We start from the raw sequence: 22,258 nt of genomic DNA, 5'->3' as shown, positions 1-22,258 counted from the left end.
GACTAGAAAAGCACCATCCCAGTCCAGTTACATCAATACGATGAATCACTCCTGTGTCACTCCCAGAACAGGGAGCAGCAAAATAATGACATTTACAGAAGTGTCACAGATTATGACCCAAACTTTGCATTGAGGTATGTAGGGTTCAGTAAGGTTTCATCAGCCTGAGATGACACTTGTGGCTCTGGGTTTGCAGGACATCCACAAAGCTATTAAAGAGAGAAAACGAGAAACCCTTTTTAATGCCACAAAACTGTGATGAACAGATCAGAAACAAACAGTCCATTTGCGCTTGAACTTCTTTCATCACTTGTCACCTCTTAGAGTGGGAGCCATTACAGAGCAAAGCTGTGGACACACAGCTGGTTGACTGAGAGTCTGCTAATGGTGCGAAGCATAACGTCATGAGTGAAAGCATTCCCAGCTTCAGACCTTTAACAACCTCACAACCATCTAAAACTGTGAAAGCTAGATGAATAGGAATTAAAGGTATCACTCAGAACAGTAACAGTTATAGTCTATAAGTCAGAGTTAACCATAACTTTGAACAATTTTGATCGGTCACCTCAACCTAACCATTACCAAACCAAATTTCCATCATAGTGCACCCATTTCTCTGTACTTAAACCTCTGGAGAAAAATAAAAGCTCTTTCTAGATGTCATCAGTGGAAATGACAACCTGTAGAATGAAACTCATGGAGGGAGAAACCAAACAACAGTATAAAACTTTGTTCAAACTAAGCCACGACTCAACTACTGAGAAAGTGTCGCTGTCCGTGGTGCTGAAGTTTTTGTGTTGTCTACCCAGTGTCACACAATCCCTCCTTGTGTTTCCTGTTACTCACTTATTCTTCCCACCTACTATTTGCTTCAATAATTAATATTTTATTGAAAGTTTAAATAAAGGAACAAAGACAGACAAGGATCACTTCACTTAATAGATCAATCAAAACTAAACACCCAAAAAACTCCATCTCCTTTCAAATGAAGTCAGAGTCCTAAAGTTCAGTGTTGAACCCAAAATATATATGTCTTTATTTAAATTTTGAAAATCAATGAGGGTAAAACCCTCATCTACAGTGTCAAAGATTTGAAACTTCATGTTTAGGGGTTCAAAAATAATCTGTTGGATATCATTCCACCATTTTTTAAGTGCAACAAATGAGGAAACTGTCATAAAAGATATTTGAAGCATATATGGTCATGTGTAACACTTTTATTTTTCAATAGTACGTTTACTTTTTGTCTTTTTGTCTTAAGCAGCATATTCTGCCAAATATATTAACATTTTGTCAGTTCATGTTCTCTATTTATAAGTACGGTATTAAGATACTTCCTCATACACTATTGAGGCAAAGCTTCCCAAAAGAGCTCAAACCTGCTTCTCCCAGGACTGAGACAGCTGGCAAGAGGTGGCACTTAAATTGGTGTCTGGGTCAACAAGGAAAGAATGAAGCATTTTAAGGCAAAACAAGTTCACTCAGAGTGTACCCAGTGTTTTTATGTCAGTGTTACTGAACTTCATGTCTGTCAGATGACACCCATGGGGAAGAAGAGAAGGTCACTTGTTGCTTTGTACTCAAATATGTCAGCATGTTGTCACATCCATGTATACGATCACATCCAAGGCTTTTTTTTAAAATTTTTTACAGAAGGTCTGATCAGCTGCCCTGGGACAGCACTATTTGTTTTAAAACAATAAATACAAATGAATTTTTAAAAATTCAAATAAATACATACATTGCAATTGATGGTTTGAAGTGTTACTAAACACCGCAAAATTTTTATTCATTAGGTTTTCAGTCACATAATGGTCTACACCCAAAAAAGAATGACATTTTGGGGAAAATGTACAATCCTGTAGAATTTTGTTAGCAAATAATTTTAGAAGGAGAACTGTCAAGAGGACAAAATGTCAACCATCAGCAGCTGGAGCTCTGCATGTATTATCTACCAGAACCCCAAACTGATCAAATCATGTCTTAGAACTTAAACTGTCAAACAATCAGCCAGACAAAACAACTCAGCTTTGAAAAATAAACCAACATCTTTTATTTGGTGAGTGGTATACATCACTATATGCACTAAAGGCAGGTCTATGCACAGTTATAACTTTTGCTCTACATATTGAATAGTATAAAGTGATTATATGCATCTGTGTCCATTCAAAATGTGTTCCCCTTCATTTTATCTTGTATCTTTGTATCATCAAATGACCACATTTGGATTCTCTAATACAACTCACTTAGCACTTTGATCACAATTGCACTGTCGAAAATGAATGGGACAACTGTCAATTTGAATTTCATGCAACAGATGTTCTGTTGAAACTTGTCCCAATTTATTGCCCCATGTGTAATAGTACAAATAATGGTTCCATTGTAATTATTTCACTTAAGGTAGATGGGATGATAGAATTTGTTATAAAGCAGTGATTTTACTGAAAGCCAATGGTGCTGGAGTTCTGTAATGAAAGTTGATGGAACTATTGGATGGTGAAAATTAATCAGAATCCCATCACAGATGTTCAATTTAAATCAATTGGACAAAAGTTTCACTAGATCTGCTGAAAATAAAATAAATCAATGCTGATCCATTGACTGCTGATCATTGAATGCTGATCCATTGACTTTCAATAGGTCAAATGTTAAACCGAAAGTTAATGGGATAAATTGAAAGCTAATTGAACTATATGTTATAGTGAAAATAAGTCAGAACTGAATCACCCAGATTAACTGGGCAAAGCTAAGGTGACAATAGATCCAGAAAAAGTCATCAGGAAAGTTGTTCTTTTGAAATCTTGCTCTACTAATGTTCAGTTGGTGAAATGTTTAAATAGAAGTTAATGGGGCAAATTTCCCTTAAATTTAATAGGTCAGTGGATCCATTAAAAAGTTATTAGGCAAAATGGTTCTATTGTAACTTTGATCTTGAAACATATGTGACAAATGTTCAATTTTTTACATATATTGTTTTATTAAAAGTAAGTGGAGCCATGGTTCAGGTAAATTAGTACAACAGGATCTAATGTAGAGATTCCACTGAAAGCGAATGGTGCTAGCATCCATGTCAACTTAATTGGACAAGTGCTCTGCTGAAAATTATTTGAAATATTTAAAATATTTTGAAAGTGAAAATAAATGAGAATTCAATCAATCAATGTTCAGTGTTCCATTCAAAGTTCCATTTCCATTTCCATTAAAAGTATACAGGGCTATGGTTCAGTTGAAGTTAATGGTAAATGTTGTTCCACTTAAATTTTTACATAACAGTGACTCCAGTGAAAGCTAATGGTGCTAGTCTTCCATTGAAGAGTAATGGGACATATTCTCCAATGAAAGTTAATGTTAACCTTTTCAATGTTAACTGAACAAACATTGGTCACATAAAGCTAAAGTTACCTTATATCCATTGAAAATCAATGGGAAAAGTAAACTATTTAAAGTAAATGCTGTGGGTCAAATGGACATTCAGTAGGTCAACTTTTTAACTGAAAGTTGATGGGACAGATTTCAATCAAATTGACCGTGATTCCTTATAAAAGTTATCACGGGAGCAATGTTTTCATTGAAAGTTAATGGAACAACATTGATTTTGGAAAGAAAGTAAATGTACCATTTCTCTTTATATTTACTGTTGCCAGTTGCCATCTTCAAAAGCTGATAGACCAAACCACATGTGGACACGCATGTTGCTCAGTGTGGCCCGAAAAATCTTTGGGCCAGAATCTTTAGTGAGTAGTATTGTGTATATATACTGTATATATACAGTGTAAACATGTACTGTGTGGATGGATAGATAGATAAGCACATTGGAGAACACATCATTGTTGGTTCATTTGACTGTGATTGTCCTTTGGATTAATATTGTTGTATAGTTGTGTTGTTTTTGGAATGGGTGGTTTCATGAGGATGAGTTGAGGTATTTACTCGAGCACAGGCCCCTCCTCAAAGTGGCTGCAGATAAAAAAAAGAAGAGAAAGTGGACAGAGAAGAAGGGGTGTTATTGATCCAGTACAAATGACAATCCTGCTGGACGAGACAGTAATCCCCTCACAAATTTACTCATTGAATATTGTTGCAAATGTGGGTTATCCTTCATACAGTTTGTGCATATGTTTGTTTACTTCATACCATACCATATGTGGACACTATGTGTTTACGCTTGAATGTGTGTTTTTGAGTTTTAGATCTTGAAAATGAAGCCATTTGTTGGAAGTGAGGGTATTTCTGCTTGTCTAAGAGCTGATTTTAGATTTAAGGTTACAATTAGGGTAAGGTTAGGGGTAGGAAATGTGTCAATATGTCAATGAGGACAACACTTCTAATAGTACAAACATTATGTACAAATCTGCAGGTCAGTGCCTACCAGCTGAAAGTTGTTTAGGAGGTGATCTACGTTGATGTCATCGTAGCTCTCCTGGAAAGTGTTGGGATCGTCCCTGGACTCCTCTGCGTCGCTGGTTCCAGGATCTTCTAGGCTATAAACACATATGAATAATAAATATATGAATAATTAATTATCCCATAACATTTTACTTATACAAATACTTGAAATTCAAAATGAGCTTTATGAGGGGAGATAATCCAGCACAGTCACCTGATTTAGCTTCACTCATTATCATTTATCCATTAAAATTGCTTTCAGAATGCAGAGCTAAGCCAAAAATAGAACTACTATGTCATATTTAAAAAGCTGTGCACAAGCTTATGGTGTTGTTTTGGGTCTTGTTATCATTTTAACTCATAATTTGTTGGTTAATCTGGTTTCCAGCTGTGGGAATCATTAGACTCAGCAAACAGCCACGACCAAAACTAAGTGGTAAACTCAAAGCAAAGGCAGCTGCTGTGGATGTTGGTTCATCAGCGATCATCAGCTGTACAGAAATCCATTAAAAATCCTACCCTCTTTTAAATGAGAGCGTTGAGCTCAAGACATTCAGGTTAGACTGAACCAAAAAGAGAACGGTATGATTATACCATACCATGCAAATGATGCCTGAGCTGTTTTCTTGCAATTTTACAGTTATTTAAAGTGGAGCTACTTTCAGTGAGTCATAAAGTTATTTGCCTACACAGTCATCTTATGGTAGAGAATGAAACCGAGGTGGAGAACTGATCCTTACCTTCTCTTTCCTGTTAAGACTGAGTTCAGGTATTTCTTGACGGCCATCTGTTTGCGGAACCGGCTGTAATTGTCTGTAAAGATGGCGTCTGAGTGACGCTTCACTGGCTCATCCATCAGCTCATCACTGGACACAAGATCAAGAAAGAAACAAAGAAAAGAATGAATGAATGGATTAAAGTGCTACCACAATTAGGAGGGCAGCAGGATTCGATACAGAGTCAGTGCAGTTCAGGATCTGTGATTCATGGTGTCTTATCTTTGTGTGTTTGGGTGAGTCCCTCCTGGCTGTATAGCAAACATGCAATGATGCAGTGATGGCATAAATTAACCTTTAAAAATGTTTAGTCAATTACAAAATGCATCATCAAACAGGTCGGGTCCTTTCACTGTAAATGTCAGTAGGTCCTCTCTGTTCAAAGGCAACCTGAAAAGAAAAGTTCACCCCTCTCTACATGAAATAGTGAAACATGCAGTAGATTCACTTTTTGCAAAAAGTCTCATCTGAAGTTCAAGCAACAAAATGTGGTTTTGACAAGAGATATCAAAAACTTTCTTATAATTTATTTGTATTTCACTTGATTCACGGGAGTAGCTAAATTTACGAAAGTCACTGATGAGATTTGGGAAGTAAAACTTTCAGTTTTGTCTGTGGGTGAGTAAACCCCTGAATGAACCCCAAAAACTCTGTCAGAAAAGCCTTCATATTGTTTCCTTAAAAAGTGTTAAGATGAACAGTTTGTTATACTATATGGTGGCATGTCTCTCACTGTTTAGGATTACAAAAACCTCTGCATCCACCTACATTTATTCTACACTTATTTTCTACCTTTTCCCTGTCTACGTTCAACTGTCAGGCTCCACATTCACTGTGGCTTTGATCCATGAAGTCACAGAAAATCTAGAGGCAGTCTGGCCTCAAATTTCCTGTCTTTTTCTTTAATAATTGTGCATTTTGTCTTAAAAAATTAATCCATCAAGTCGAATTCCTTAAGGGGTAAACATGCGTCTATTCTTAAAAGGGGGAGGCTGAAGTTGGCTTCAGATTGCGCTGCCGATTTTCTCCCCATGTGTCTGTCCCAGAAAACTGAATTTAACGTTTCATACACCTGAAACCGTTTTTCAAAAGCCTTTAATCTCTACATTTTCTTCTGCTCTTGGTTTGACAGGTCTACACGGCAGTTTATGACAGGTGGATCTGGAACTGACAGTAATCTTGAAAGAGAAAAAAACGCTTTTCAACCCAAGCCAGCAATTAGTGTTTATGAAAAACCAGCCTTCCTTTCACTCCTGATTCAAAAGCGGAATTGAGTGTCTGCCTGCGGCTCGCCCGGAGCGAAGGTCACCCACCTGACCCGCTTCCCGATCAGAGACTCCAGGTACCTGCGCGCTGATAGCTGCCCCAGGAGTTTGCTGTATCCGCTGGTGAACAGACCGTCTGCGTGTCTCGTCGGTCTGGACAGCATCACAGGACAGTTTCATTAAAGTCTGAACACAGTTGATAGATTTAAACACCGACCAATTCCGAGGCTGTACTGGTTATAATGGTCTAAACTAAGCGACCAGTGCGCAGTTTTTCTTTTTGATTTCAGTCTAAAACTACAGCAGCCTTTATACGGATTCAGCAGAGAAATGTTCAGTCAGCATATCTGCCTTCTTCGTGATTTTAACAGGCTCTTTATGGATTATTTAAAATAGGTTTTAGACATTTTAAAGCATGTTAAGTGTTCCACCTTCTTTTCATTGAAACAGTAGTATTTCTGAGTCACATTCATGTAATCTACGCAACGCAGTGCCAATATCTGAAATAATCTGTGACATTAGATGACAGCGCGCAGAAAAAGAATCATCGTTTGGTCTTAACATGAATGAACCTGAGACAAACCAGCTCATATTCATTCACAGGTCTTTTAGTTGGAAAAACCCACAGGTTTTCTCTCACCTCATGGATGTGTATGGCAGACTCAGGGTCCGGGAGTACAACACACTGCACAGGGCTATTAAGAGAAGCAGCTGGGGGCCGGTCCTTTGTAACATCGCTTTACACCTGCGGATGGAAACGAGAAAATGAGCTCACCAGGTCGTTTCCCACCAGAAAAAACTCCTGCACTCCTCTCCTCATTACCCTGTAAATTTCGTTCGTTATCTTAAATTATGGCAGCAAGGTCGCAAACAGATGGTGAATCGCTCTACAGCAAAAAAAAAAAAAAAAAAATAGGGTAGTTCAGCCACGAGAAGTCGTTTAAAATTTGATCTTTGTGAAACTTCCCATTCCGATGATGTTGATTTTTGACCAAAGAAAGTAACAGTGGAATCCAATGCGTAATTACGCGCGTCCCGGGCACTGTCCAGGACTAAGCATTTTATTACACCTCCAGGACACTGCAGCTCTGTTGGCACCACAGACAAATTTAACGTGTCGAGCTATACATGTTTTTCACATAAAACTTAATGGAATTAAATGTAAAAATCTCCTCTGTGCATTTCCCAGATCTTTTTAGTTTTTAACCAATTCAGTTCCCTGACTCCTCACCACTGATCATCTGTAGGGGCACAAATGAATGTTTTAGTCAAGAACTGCTAGTACATTGATCTTTGGCAAATTTCTCCATTGATCATGGATTCTGATTGAGGAGGGAAAAGAACTATTGTGGAATCCCATGCGTAATTACGCGGAGCGCGGAGAGTAGCGAGGATTAAACATCTTATTACACCGCGGAGACGCTGCAATTCTGTTGCAGCCACGGACCACTAACCAAATGTACTGCGTGGAGCTGCGGCTTAAATTACAACGAGCATTTTATACTATGTAAAACTCAACAACACTCACTTGGAAAGACGTATCCAAAACCTGGCTGGAGCGCGCAAAAGACCAAAAACACACGTTTAAAATGATCAAAACGGAGACCACTGAGGACGCACAGTCTCAAAGAAACCCTGAAATAATTTCTATGTAAATATGAAATCTTACATGTGCTCTTGAGAAAGTTGTCTGCGTTTGGGTCCTTCCGCTGCGCTCTCCAAAGTCCTGATCTTAAGCTGACGTTGTATGTCCACTCTGTTGATCCGGTGCTTCGTGGCTCTGTCTTTCTGCTCGCCTTCAGCTCTGCTCCCGTTTTATACACCTGGATGTTTCTCATGGAGCAGGAGATTCAATCAGGGGCCTGAGACGTCAGTAGGTCGCTGCTTCCGTCATTGGTCTTGCTCACGGTCGGAACCAAACAGACCTATGGTGAAATTAGTGTGGAGTTTTTTTTCGTTTTCTTCCAATTAATCGTAGGAATAACTAACTTATATGCCAGTGCTGATGCGGTTGACTCATCTAATCATTTCCTTGGGCTCCTGTCCCATCACAATGCAGGTCAGCTGCTGGAGGGAGGCAGGAAGGGAGAAATAGGACGTTGCTCAGGAAATCTTAATGGAAAAGATGTGAGACTTAAGGTTAAAGTCAAGGTTTCTGCAGCTTTGTTGTACAAGATGGAAGAAGAAAAGAAAAGGAGCAGAGGCTATAAGGCCAAGTCTGTACAAAACACCACAAAGAAAAAATGCATAAAAAAAACTGCTTTACTTTTTCAAGTAGTATCCACAGGATTCCAGAGACAAGCTGTCCAAATCCAAAATATATATATACAGTATTAAATAAAAATCCATGACACAGTTTCCCCTTACATGTACCAAGGTTTTAGGCACCATTAGGATACTTTTCTAATGAAGTAAAGGCGAATAACCTTGTGAAATCTTTTATCCCTTAGTAATTTCTTTCATTAGGCCTAATATACTGCTCACAAAGCCGGGGATGGAGATAAAGAAACACAGTTAGTTAAAGGGGTTTGAAGCTTTGTGACAACTAAGCTTAGACATGATTTGTGCAAAATGAGTTTTTCAGTCCAAGTTTTCCATGATATTTTATACTTTCATTGTATAACCAGCTTTTGTTTTCATCTCAATGGTGCACTCATACTGTGCCCAGAACTGGTAAAATGGGCTAAACCTAACGGGTAAAAGCCTCAGCATAGCTACAGTGTTGATGTTTCCACTTTTGGAGTTACATATTCTAAAGTTCATACTGGGGAGAAGTGTATAAATTATGAACTGGGAAGGTTTTATCAGATTTTTTTAGTACCTCTGAATGTTACTTTATTTTTCTTTATTCACTTCCTGGGATCTAAAATATTAAATTTACAATGTCTGAGAACTAAATGTAAGATGTTTCCCTTGGGAAATGTATTAATTCTGAGAATTCAATACGGTCAAGTCTTCTTCTTCTAGTGAGTTTTCAGCCCACATCTGTTAGAGATCATTTAGCTCTTTTCAGTTTGAGTCTTAAACCAAATCAACGTTCCATCTTTCCAGTCGACACTTGACTGGAGATAAGTTGTCACCAAAACATCAGTAGGCTGTTTATCAGTTAGCATAAAATGTGCAGCAACGAGTTAGAAATACATTGCTGGGACATCTGAAGCAGTAAATATCAATCAGGTGGAACATAGAGAATTGTTGATAAAACTGTCCATCCTGTGATATAAAAATCAACAACTACACAGCCAAGATTATTGCCACTGTCTTGAGACAAGACATGATGGTTTCTGAGTAGAGATTTATTGACATTTGGTGTGTTATATGCACTTTTCATTGACCTTGACTTAATCAAACACATTTGAAATAGAATAGGTAATTATAGGACCCATATATTGAAAATGTATATTTATGCAAGCCTGAAAAAGATGTTTCCAAGCATAATTTGATGCCTTAAACATTTCCTTTTTTATCAAATGCATTGTCCTGCCATGACAAAAATACTTAATTCCATAACAATGTTATCAATATCCTGCTGCTGTCATTTGTATCCATTTGTTTACCTCCACAGCAGTGAGCGCTGAGCACCACACATGGTGCTGAAGACTGAATAAAAACATAAGGATCTTGCAGATTACCACTTTAAATAAATACAATAACATTTTAGAGGGTGTTTGCAAGATACCACCGCTGTTTTCTATTTCAGGTTGCTCTGGGCTTTTAACACCACGCAGAACTGAAGTGTTTCTGAATCCACCCACAGTGTCCCTGATGAGTCTGATTTGCTCTGCTGGAAAGGCACATGAATTAGCCCTGACGTCGGCCGGTGCGCCATCCATCCATCCATCCATCCATCCATCCATCCATCCATCCATCTAAATGGGTGTGAACCATTTTTCACCGGAGACAAAAGCATGATTGGCTTGGACATGACTTGCTTGCCTGACTGCAGAGCTTCTATAGGTGACAGAGCAAAGAGGTGAAGGTGAAAGAAAAGAAGTGATGAAACAAAAATGCAGGCAATAGTTGTTACATATATTGATTAGATAGTTAACTGAGGTTTCAGCTGATATGACTTTCGTTGTTATATTTATTCACTGATGAGGAATATTTTGTTGGTATTTAATATTGGAACTTTACTACCTTAACATCTGTGATGCAACTAACTCAAGATTTCAGTTTTCATTACAACCTTTATCCTGGAATTTCTTCTTCTTTGTGTGTGTATGTTTGTGTGTGTGTGTGTGTGTGTGTGTGTGTCTTCCTGTGTGTGGGTTTCTTTTTGTTTTCCTGATGGTGGGAACTTTAACATGAATGCATACTAACCCACAGAGACTCGTGTCACCATGGTGATAAAAATTGTGTGTGTGGTACAAAAGATGTGTGTGTGTGCCAGGTGATCGTGGTACAGAGGATATTTTGTGATATCAGCTTCTTGTGGCACCTGGAAGTTTCTTGAAATCTTCATTGGTTTAAATTCAGTCCATAAACTTTAACATTTTGTCTGAAACTCTTGAACTACTGCCACACTATCAGCTCTACCTCCCTTAGAAATGAATGATAATGTTGCTCTGTATCTGATTATTGTGGGGGTTTTTCCTGCTAACATGTTAACCATCTCAACTATATAAAGTGATAAAACCTGAATGTTGTGTTTACAGCCTGTGCTCCCAGATTTGACTGACACCAAGTAGCACAAGCTATGCCTCAAATCCACCCAATCACCAAAAGAAATATATCAGATGTTGGACAGAGTTTCGAGTCCTGAGATGTACCTCTGTTTTATATATTGCTCAGCACTGACTCCTAAAAATTATGTATATAGGCCATATCCCTAAACTGATTTCCTAATTCTATTGTGATAATGGTAATTGCTGGATGGATTATGTTCAGAGATTTTTTATTTATTTTTCTTTTTTTTGGTGGTGGTTTGTGTGGACATAGCTCAGGACTGTCACACCTGAAACTAGAGTTTGCATCCACAGTCCTGTCTGTGGTTAGGTTCAGGCAGCAAAAGCACCTCGATTAAAGGTAGGAAAAGACTGTAATTTGGTTAAATATAAATAAACACTGTGGGTCTGAAGTTACTGTAAACTTTGTCTTTATTAAACTAGACCAAGATCTTTCTCTAACCTTAACCAAATGCTGTAAGTGTCTATACATAACCATTTTAAAGTTTAAAAATGCTGTAGTCAGTATAAGTGGATATTTTGCTGCCAGATTGGATGTTTTGGTGAAAAACATACGTTGTGAACACTGACATGTTCAAAATCAATGAATTTGCCATTTGTACATATAGAAAATGTAATCCAGTAGAACCATCCTAGGAGTATAACTCATATAATCACAAGTCATCCAAAAACACTTGTACTCATCTAATCAAATGCAAAATGGATCAACATGGCAACATGGCTGCCAACAGTTTTTTGCACTGGACAAAAATCAATGAATGCAATAGTAACAGTTAATTCAGATACATTCATTATTCATTTTCAAACCTGGTCTGGCATTTGGAGACACTTCACACAGTGAAATGCAACACACACAATCCTAATGTCATATAAATGTACTGGGACAATCTGATTTCACATTCTGTGCTCATCACTGACCATCACCTTTAGAGGGTCCGCTCACTCAAATCACGAGAAATACAGCAGATATTTAGTTTTGAGACTATAATGGAGATGAATTAAATTTTGTGCTGACAGCAATGGAAATCATATTTGAAAAATTCTACAGTAATGCGAGATTAACAGTGAGATACATGAAAACAATGTGTGAACCAGCATTTTCCGGAAAACGTGATTCATTTTTGCTTGCATTTGTGGTTGCGTACCTGATGATGACCACAAATTTTATTTACCTCTACATCATGACAACAGTGTCTCTGGCCTTCGCGCGTCGTTGATGTCTCCTCCTAGTCAGCAGATGACCCCCCTCCACCCCCCAACCCCTCCACCCCCTCCTCCCCCCTGTTCTCAACCATGATGGCACCATTGGAACCTTAATGTGATCAGTCCAGAGAGAAAGTAGATTACGCAGAAGTCCATGGAGAAGGAGCTGGTCTAATTGACAGCAGTGATCGGAGACAGATCCCTGCAGGAAGAGGAAGCTGATGGAGGAAACATCAGCATTATTATGTTGATGTTGATGGAATGTACAGGAAAGAAAAAACGTTCCTATAGACGAATAACAGGCGGCCTCACCTCTGTACGACACAGAGAACTGAAGACAAAGAGGATCTTATCTTTTTTCTCATTACTTTCTTATTATTTTGATGATCTCCATTAGTAATACTAGGCCTTCCTATACAATGTCTACTTCAAGATAATGTTGTGTGCAAGTGTTATAAAGGGAGTGTTCTCTGCACAGGACTCCTTACCCCATTATATCTTTAAAATAGTTGGAAAATAGTTGTTTGCTGCTATATTGTTTTGTTTACAGAACCTGTAATATACATTCACAACAAAGGGTGTAGTGCTAATTGTAAAAGTACTGGAGAGCACCCATGATGCCAAAGTTTCTAATTTTCTAAGGTTTTATAACTTCTGTTCCCAAGTTTACATACATTGGTCAACTACAGGCAAGTGTAAACAGGAAGTAGTGACAAGTAAATGTAGATGAAATGGACTGAGGGCGATGTTTTTTAATTGTATTTGAATATTGTCACTGAAGTCTTTGAAAATTCATTTTCAACTGCTTTTCAATTGTCATTTTAATATGGTCATAAAATGCCCACGAGTATGTGAAAATGAAAACTACATTGCTGTTGTGCTGACCGGGCGGCTCACACAGGTGTCTTAGATGTTCTTTGTCCTGTGTCCTGAGCTCATTCTCTGTTTTCTCTTCAGTTGAGCCGGTTCCTTCCGTCATTTCACCTTTGTTCCTGAGTGTGTTGAGTGAGTAGTTTATTTCATTATATTTCCTCTAGTCATGTTTATTTTAAGTATTACATCTCATCTTCTTGGTTTGTTCTCATGTGATTATATATTTAAAGTAAGAATGTATTGATGTGCTAATTTTGATTTGATGAGGATGAAACACTACATTATAATCATGAATTGTGCATTTGAAGGAGAACCCAACCCTTTTTAAGAATTCACATTTCTTATTCCTTTGCCTCAGTAGAGTTTGGTCAATATTTGTGGACATGCACCAAAGGGAGAACCTTAAAATGTGTGATGTTCTATAACAATGAATAGGGCTGTGTTACCATAATTTGTTTGAGTAATTTCTTACACCAAAATGAATTTTTCAAAGCTTAAACTTTATATCAAATTAAAAATCTGGATGAGACCTAGGGGGTACATGACACAGCTTCTGTAGATTGTGGGGTTAGTGAGGTAACTTATTGCCCCTAGTGGCTCAAAGTAATTTCAGCTAAATAACTACAGCTACCTGACTGATTAGAGCAAGCCTTTGATGTTTTTTAGACTCACATTTACGAGCAAGTCTATACTTCCAGAGTCTGTTTTTCCTGTTGCATTAGTTCATTATTTGCACTCAATAGCTCTTAATGCGGAGGAAACAATTACAAAGAGTGGTGCAGTTCCTGCATTCTGCCATTTAATTTGTCACTTAGAACAAAGGATATTTAATGGAATACACAACAGTCAGTGTCCCTGGTGTTGTATCCTAATCTGATGATTCTGTGATTTCAAGCTTTAGGACAGACTTAACTGTCCTTGGACACAGGAATAACATGTTACATGAAGCTTTATATTTAGTCAAACTTGCTTTGAAATGAATGAACTGTATGTGCATGAATGTTGTGATTATTATGAGTAACTGGTGCACAGTTTTTACCTGTAATTTACCCTAACTTACTGCTGCAGTTTATGCATTTTTGCAGCAGATTTAAACATTCCTTCACTTGCAGCTGAAGATTGTGACATCACTTGGACTCTGTGTTTGCTGGTTTACTCTCTCCTGTGTGTCGATGACACAAAGTGGCAAAACCCATCAGAACACCAGACCTTTGGGCCCAGACTGGGCCGAGTCTTTATCAGAGTCATGTGAATAACGACATAAAAGTAGACTGGGGAACCAACAAACACCTGTGACAATTACCTATGTAGGTTGAGCAGGAAGGGGCAGGGAGGAAACCAAGCAGAGGAGAGCTACACTTTTTATACACTGCCCTTGTGTGGTGATTGGGCAGTAATGGCGCCAATTTGGCAATTTTAATATTGACGACAAACAACATGGCTGTAGTGGCACTGTGTACAGTCTGTGGTCAGCAAGTATAATACTCAGATGTGTAAATTGGGGAGTAAGTAAAGGGGATTAAGTCGGGGGATTAAGTCACCCAACTCAATGGCTGGGTGCAGGGGCCCCTGGGGGTCGAGCTAGCCGCCTCCCGCCACATGCTAACTGTAGTCGCTGACCCTTTTCTTTTTCTCATGCTGAAACTCCAAAGTAGACATTTTTGTGTTTACTGCTACTTATACCAGCCAGCAATGGTGCCTCTACTAAAGGTATTAGTATTATTACTACTACTATCATTACTCCTATTAATACTATTTCTACTGCTAGTACCAGTATTCTTTTAGTAATTCTACTTACAGTTCTTACACTTGTAGATCTACTTACTTATTTAGTCTTATGGGAACTTTTCTACAAAGCACCACTTGTACAACTTCCATTATATTTTTTTATTACCTCCACTACTACGAGTACTACCACAACAACTGTTATTACTCTGTTGTACCTTCTACTATTACTGATTTATCATTAAGGTCATTAGTCACCAGTGGAATCTGCTTTTAGGTCCAAATGGTGACTGGTGGCCTTTGCAAAGAGACACTTTGCATCACGACTCTCCCACCAGCCTTTGTGATGAGGGAATCCCCTGGCTTGCTGAGTGCCTCCTCTGCACCGCATTATCCAATTAACAAAGCACAGAGTGACGACTGTGATGGCAGATTACTGCTGGCAGCCTGACGAGACTCACTGGGCTCTCTCTCTGTCTCTCTCTTATGTGAGTGTGTGTGTGCGTGCTATGTGGAGAGATGGAATAAAGATGCTGAGATAAGATAGAGATAGATGATGACAGAAAGGGTGTGAAAGTGAAACTATATGAATGACAGAAACTAAGGCAGAGATAAGAGAGAAGAGTGACTAAAAGAAAGAGGAGAGAGGTGAAAGACAAACATGATCTGAGGAGTCAACATGCAATTCGAAAGAAAATGTAAGCCAACCTGGCATTTTTTTCAAGTTGAGCTTGTAAAATGTTAGACACCAAACATACAGAAGTGAAAAAAACGGAACTGAAAAAACTCAACAAATGAGCAGCAATTTGGCAGTTATCACCATCAGAGAGTAAATATTCACATTTTGTAGGATTTTTTAACTTCACCTTTTCTTCCTTTCAGAGATGGATAACATCATAGAAATATTGTCTTTGCAGGCAGTTTAATATTATATTAAATAGTACAATTGTTGCTCAACTGTTGCATGTTAAGAAGCAGCTTGTCTCTTACGTGGGCAATACTTGCCTTTGTTGGTCACAAAGTCAGAGCAAAAAATTGCAACAGTTACATCTTTTCACTTTGAGTCTCTTCAGTGCAGATGGTATCAGTCCTCTCTAAATAGAAAGTGAGCTGCGATAGACTAAGATAACTGTTTCACATGTCTTCAAAATGCATACAGAGCTCTTATGGAGAAAGCCACAGCTCAAAATTGGAGTATGCCTTCTACCAGATGCCACCCAGAGACCACATACCACTACTAAAGCTACTACTACGAAATTTGGAATTTCATTCAGGGAAAAATGTTGGGACATCACAATACTCATGTACATCCTCTAGTTTGTGAGAAGAAATGGAAAATGTTCAATTTACAATGTAAAAACATCCTTTAAAAACAGGAATGAAAATAGTATAATCTTTCATTTTAGATGGCAAAACTAATTGGCACAAAACAACAATAAATCAAGTTCTTCATCATGTATCTGAAGTGCAACATTTCTGTGCTTCTCTTGTCCAAAGCTGACATAAAATATGTGAATGCTTTCTGCTGTATATGCATAGTTAACATATAGTATAATGGCTGCTACATGGACTGCGACCCATGTTAAAATAGTGCTAATCACTAACACTTCTGGAGATCTTAAAGGTTTGTGTGCGAGTGGTGGAGGTAAATTCATGCTCAGAGATACTGTAAAAAGAGACTTAAATATCGAATATGCATCACTGTGCATTACAGCATGAGTAACTCTGGACAATCATACTAATAGTGTTTGTGCAGAGGTGACTGTATCAAGACATCCGTCCGCAGACAAATGACAGGCCTTTACACTCATCTGAGATGTCGTCATAGGTGCTGGTGTCAAACAGGTTTCTTTGTGGGAAGACTCTTCTTTTCCTGGCTCAGTGTGGACCCAGCTGGGTTTGGTGATGGATTGCCTTCTACAGCCAGAGGAGATTAGTCTGATAAATTACGGTTAACCTCCCCTGATGGCTAAACCTGGTTTACTGCAGCAGGAGACAGGCTGCATTCAGAGCTGAAAATGGAGACAATAGGTCAGCTCTGACAGATGAAATTTGAGAAACGAGCAGTATTAATGTTGTGATGCAAATAACTTGTTTTCAACACAAATCGTTTACATAAATTCCTGACCAATGAACTGGATACTAGGATTTTCTGGACATTTTCACAATTCTAGTTTGGGCGGGTAATAACTGTGGTTGGGTAACTAAAACTGACTGGAAGCAGTGGGAAACAGCCAGCCAGGCTCTGTCTGAAGCACTCTAAAGCTAAGTGACTAAAACATATCTCATGCAGCATTCAAGAAATACCAACACAATGGGGAGAAGATGAAAAACTCCTGTTATTCTGACTTATTCCAAGGCAGTTAACCTTGTAGTCAAACCTTATACAAAGCAGAAATTAGTTTCTTTTGTTGTGTTACAAATTTTGTAGCAGTATTTTGTAGCGGTTTGACAGCAAACTCAAATAATGCACAGCTCCTTTTGACTTAGTAAGTTACATTATTTTTTGCAAGAGCAGCTAATGAACCCTGTGGTGAGATTGTTTTGCTATTTGCTATTTCCAGCATCACGAATGAATTTTGTAGCAGTTTCTATCTTGTTTGTTGATGTTTTACAGAAAAGACATGGGCCTGTACACAGAGGCATTCAAAGGACCAGTGTGTAGTATTTAGAGAGCTCTATCAGCAGAAAGGGAATATAATTATTTTATATTATAATTATCAATTATTACAATTATGATATTCATAATTTCATTGGTGTATAAACTACCAACGTTTGTGTTTTTGAGCCCTTCATATCCACATAGGCAGCAGGTCTTCTTCAACTGAGCCTGCCATGGTGCACTGCCGTGTTTCTACAGTAGCAAAGAAGAGACAAACCAATCTGTCTCTCGAGGGGGCCTTTGTTTTTACGTTATCTAAAGGCCACAGTAGATGCTCCTGCACACTTGGAATGGGAGGGGTGAGGGGAACGGTATTGAATTGGGTGCAATCTGCAACCTCACTGCTAGATGCCAATCCTACACAGTGGTCCTTTAAATTGGTGAAGTTAATCAGCAGCAGTGCAGATTTTTTGCATTGAGTTCAAATTTTTTGGGTCTTTGACAAGCAGCTATCATAGCCTGCTAGCTTCTCACTTTTATTTAACCTACTGTGTCGGAGTAAAAACTGAAAACTGCTCCAAAACAGATAAGTGGTTGTTATGAGAATGAATCGAAGTAGTTAGTCTACTGCGTCACCAGAATGTCATTTTTTACTGTTGGGCCCAACAGAGACGAGTGTTGCTCTATGAATAACTCTCAGAGAGACAGCAAATAGGTGTATTTCCCAAAATGTTCCTTTTAAAGTTAATCATGACTCAAAACATACAATAACTGCATCCTCATGATAACTAATCTTTGCACACGATCCTGGAGCAGCTTCTTGTTTCCACTGGTCCAGTTACTGCACGGTTCATGGTTTCAGTATTTAGCTGTATTTTGTTTCTCACTACTTCCAGTTTTTTCTCTGTCTCTGTCTCTGTCTCTCTGTCTCTCTCTCACATGCACACTCAACACACTCATCAGAGCTGGAGCCTGGCTCCCTGGAGGTTTTGTTAATGGAGGCCTTGTTTTTGGTGTGTGGCCTCCTGTACAGATCAATTAGACCACCAGAGCTCTTCATTGCATCCTAAATTAACTAAATACATAAATACATTTGGCCTGGATTGAGCCTCATGGTAGACATTACGTACAGCAATGCCATCTAGAGACTTTAATTAGCGCAACACACACTCATACATACGCATACTCACATTTCCATCATTAGCTTTCATTAACCAGCAAAAACCTTCCCATGTTGTACCGGCCTGGTGCTCATGGGGACCAATCAGATTACGTTGCTTTCCATGTTTGGGAAATCGCCACCCACCCATCCATCCACCCATCCATCCACCCATCCATCCATCCATCCATCCATCCATCCATCCATCCATCCAGTACAATATGTCACCTGAAAGCTCTCTGTAGGGAGGGGAAGTGTATTACTGTGTAATCACACCTAAATCCTTACTCATTCACATACCCTTTTCACTGCAGACATTTGAACACGTCAGCTGTCTAAATTAATCAAAAAAATGTCCATCTCAATTTCCCAAAGCCCAAATCAGTGCCTTCAGATATTTTGTTTTGTCGGAGATGCAGTATATAACATAGAGAGCAGTAAATCCTTAGATTTGAGAGAATATTTGGCATTTTTGCTTTAAAATGACTAAAACAGTTAATTAGATATCAAAATATCAAAATTTCTGAGGGTCGACTAATCAATTTATTGACTGATTGTTGCAGCTCTAATAATGACAAACTTTGCACTACCCAGCTGTACCTTTACAGTTGTGCATAATCAGTGTATCACTACTGTAATGCACCATATATGCATAGGCATTAAACATTTCCTTTTCATCCCTGTAACTCAATTATTTTACTTATTCTACTCTAACTGCAGAGGGCAGGAGCTACAACTGCACTGACTTATTTACAGTAATCATGTCTGTAATGACAATAAATCAGATCCTTGAACTTTCCAAGTGCACAGGACTGGATGAAATATTAGTAGCAGCTGTCAGTAGCTTTCAACGGTGCAGTCCAACATAACGCAACAACTAATTACTCAAAAATGACCTCAGAGCTCCAGAGTTAACCAACAGCAATGATGAGCCTCAGAAATGTAGGATGTGGTTATACAGGGTTATCTGATACATTTTTAAAGTGCATCATTTTTTCACTTAGTGCCTGAGCAAGGCCTGTAATGGAGCGAAACACTGCAAACAATTAAAATGTCCATGGGCGCATCGTCTGTGCGGATTCTTCTTTTGCTGTTCACTTGGAGAATTTAAGCCATTTCCCTGTAAGTATGACTGGTAACGCCAGAGCGCGCCTCCATCCCTGTCCCTCCCCAGTCGACTGCAGTGCCTCACCACAGACAGTTGTTACTCATGGATGCTTCAGCAGCTCTGCAGTAATGAAATCTGAGCAGCTGCTATGGCAGGATGACCTCACCTCAAACACCCAACCTGCTGCAGCTAAGTGAGGATGATGAGGCATCTGTTGTCGTCGGATGGGCGTTGGTTGTCGAGTTACAGCTCTAAAGTTTATTTCCTTGTTTTCCCTGACATATTAACAGCTTGTACAGTTATTACATTTATGTTTGATTCTCTCATATTCAGAGTGTCTGATGGTAACAGTACAGACACACATTTTAGCAACTTGCAGCACAGCAGAACTTACCTAAATCACAGATGTCTCTGTATCATGGACATGCAAACATGGCATTTCTTCAAATTGAAGCGACCCAGATGGGACTCGAACCCACAATCCCCAGCTCCAGCGGCTGATATCTTATCCATTAGGCCACTGGGTCAGACGCAAACTGCAGTGAAGGTCCTTCTCGGATTTCACAGAAATCATCTGTGCAATTGATATGTAGAGGAAAGATCATGAACAATTTTAAAAACACCTATTTGAACAAAATGTTTTCATCTGAAATTAAGATGCTCTTCAAGGAGAGGCAGCTGAAAACGGATGTCACCTTTAATGACTATATAATCTTTCAAATACAGAGGTGCAAAACAAAGGGTAGGAAGGGAAGGAAAAGGGGAAGAGGTGTGGCAGAGGGGGAATAATGAATGGGGAGAAAATAATTGCAATACTTTGTTTAATCTCATAGGCCTACTTGTGAACACACAGCTTCCCTTTTTGTGCTTTTTGTCTTATCTTGAAGCATCCTCACTCTCCTTCTCTCTCTGACACACACACACCACCCACGGAGCTCCACTGATATTGTGAGGGAGAGCTAACTCAGTCAGATCATACTCTGTTGTTGTGCCGCATCCATCATAGCCATCAGCACCTGTACCACCCTGACTCCTGATTTATTTTTCAGATATAATTTTTCATGACCACCTTTTGCAGAATTTGATTTCTAAGCTGCAGAAGGAGTTACATGAGTCAGTACGATATCCTGTCTGTCAACAATATGAAACTTTATTCTACAGCAGATGCTCTCATTATATTGTAGCTGACCTTATTTTATTTTGGAGAACCTTGTGGCATAGGATGAATATACATCACATTATTATAAAATTTTATTTTACATGCTAATCTCAGTATTGACCTAAACATCTTATTGTATTTTTAACAAACATTCTTCAAATAACTTAGTACTCATGTGAAAAAATAAAATAAAAACAAAAATGATAATTTTATATAAAAATATAACATAAAATACTTAAATAATTGTTGTCTGAGTCTGAATCTTGGTGTGACTTTAAAGAGATGCTGGTAATTACTCATCACTTCCCTATATAAATATCATCTTATTTATTCTTAATTGGGTTGAAAGTGACTCTATGCAACATTTATTAATATCCTCCACATTTAACCATGTTATCAAGTCTGAAAGTCAAGTAAACATCACTGTTTGTTGTCTTTGTATTCAGACGTCATCTCATAGTCATTTCATCATCATTTAGATTGACCATGATATTCTTGAATTCAGGATACTGTTTTACAAAAGGTTTTAGTTCAATAAATTCACCTTTAATTATAATACATGTACTGTATGTGATTTAATGGCAGTTTTACCACATGAAATCACATGAATCCCACTAGAATTAGAGGCTGCAGAGATGACAGTATTGCTACTACCCTGCTAAGCTAGGCCAGCTTGTTTTTAGCAGAACATTACCTTGAGTTACTTTTTCCTCTTATGATTAGCAACTGCCTTATCTATGTATTTTCTGGTCCATGTCAACATGGATTAGAAAGGCATCTTGTAACCTGACCTAAGGCTGCTCTGAAACCAAAGGGGGGCCCTACCCAGTGTTAGTATTGTGTTCCTTATAAAGTAATTGGTGAGTTTATATTATAAAATATGCTATTTTTAAGGTGCATTGGCCTCAGTGTTAATATTGTTGCCAAACCTAAAACATTAGAGTTGAATTATAATATACAGGATGTTCCTCTTAAATCCAACATTTGTAATAGAATAAGATAAGATAAAGAAAAGTAAAGGGAAAAAAAAGAGAGAATGACAATAACATTTAGATTTTGTGGGTGCATACAAATGTGACTATGATGATGTGTATTCTTCTGAGCTGGTGCAGAAGCAGATGTTTGTTTTAAGAGAGCATCCGATTTAATAAACTGATCATTTCCTCCACCCCTGAGAGGAGAGGATGAGGGAAGTGGAGGAGAACAGATGTTGGGAGTAAAGAGAGCTGATGGTGGAGCGTCTAAATGACCTTGATAAAGGCAGCCAATCAGCTCTGTACCTTCTTGCTCCCCGCCGCTGATTGGCTGACCCGTTGA

General features: G+C 38.5%; 1 protein-coding gene across 1 annotated transcript; it reads right to left on the bottom strand.

Moving 5' to 3' along the window:
- Positions 1-1,613: 1,613 nt before the first annotated feature.
- On the bottom strand, positions 1,614-8,223 carry vip (vasoactive intestinal peptide). Its single transcript, XM_071480071.1, has 6 exons — positions 8,097-8,223; positions 7,068-7,172; positions 6,476-6,580; positions 5,127-5,252; positions 4,370-4,481; positions 1,614-3,957 (listed from the first exon to the last, which is right to left on the bottom strand). Coding segments are annotated over exons 1-6 (459 nt in total). The 5' UTR covers positions 8,099-8,223; the 3' UTR covers positions 1,614-3,948.
- Between the last annotated feature and the right edge of the window lie 14,035 nt (positions 8,224-22,258).

Source organism: Trachinotus anak, unplaced genomic scaffold, assembly GCF_046630095.1.
Source record: "Trachinotus anak isolate AG129_WGS33_773 ecotype Australia unplaced genomic scaffold, CSIRO_AGI_Tana_v1 ptg000007l, whole genome shotgun sequence".
Classification (NCBI taxonomy): domain Eukaryota; kingdom Metazoa; phylum Chordata; class Actinopteri; order Carangiformes; family Carangidae; genus Trachinotus; species Trachinotus anak.
This window is presented reverse-complemented; position numbering and strand designations above follow the sequence as displayed.

Bases quoted from the DNA above. Each gene is read 5' to 3' on its own strand.
- vip (XM_071480071.1), bottom strand. The intron at 5,253-6,475 runs GTGGGTGACCTT...TCTTGTGTCCAG, and splicing joins CTGATCGGGAAGCGGGTCAG to TGATGAGCTGATGGATGAGC. The intron at 4,482-5,126 runs GTAAGGATCAGT...ATGTGTTTATAG, and splicing joins GTCTTAACAGGAAAGAGAAG to CCTAGAAGATCCTGGAACCA.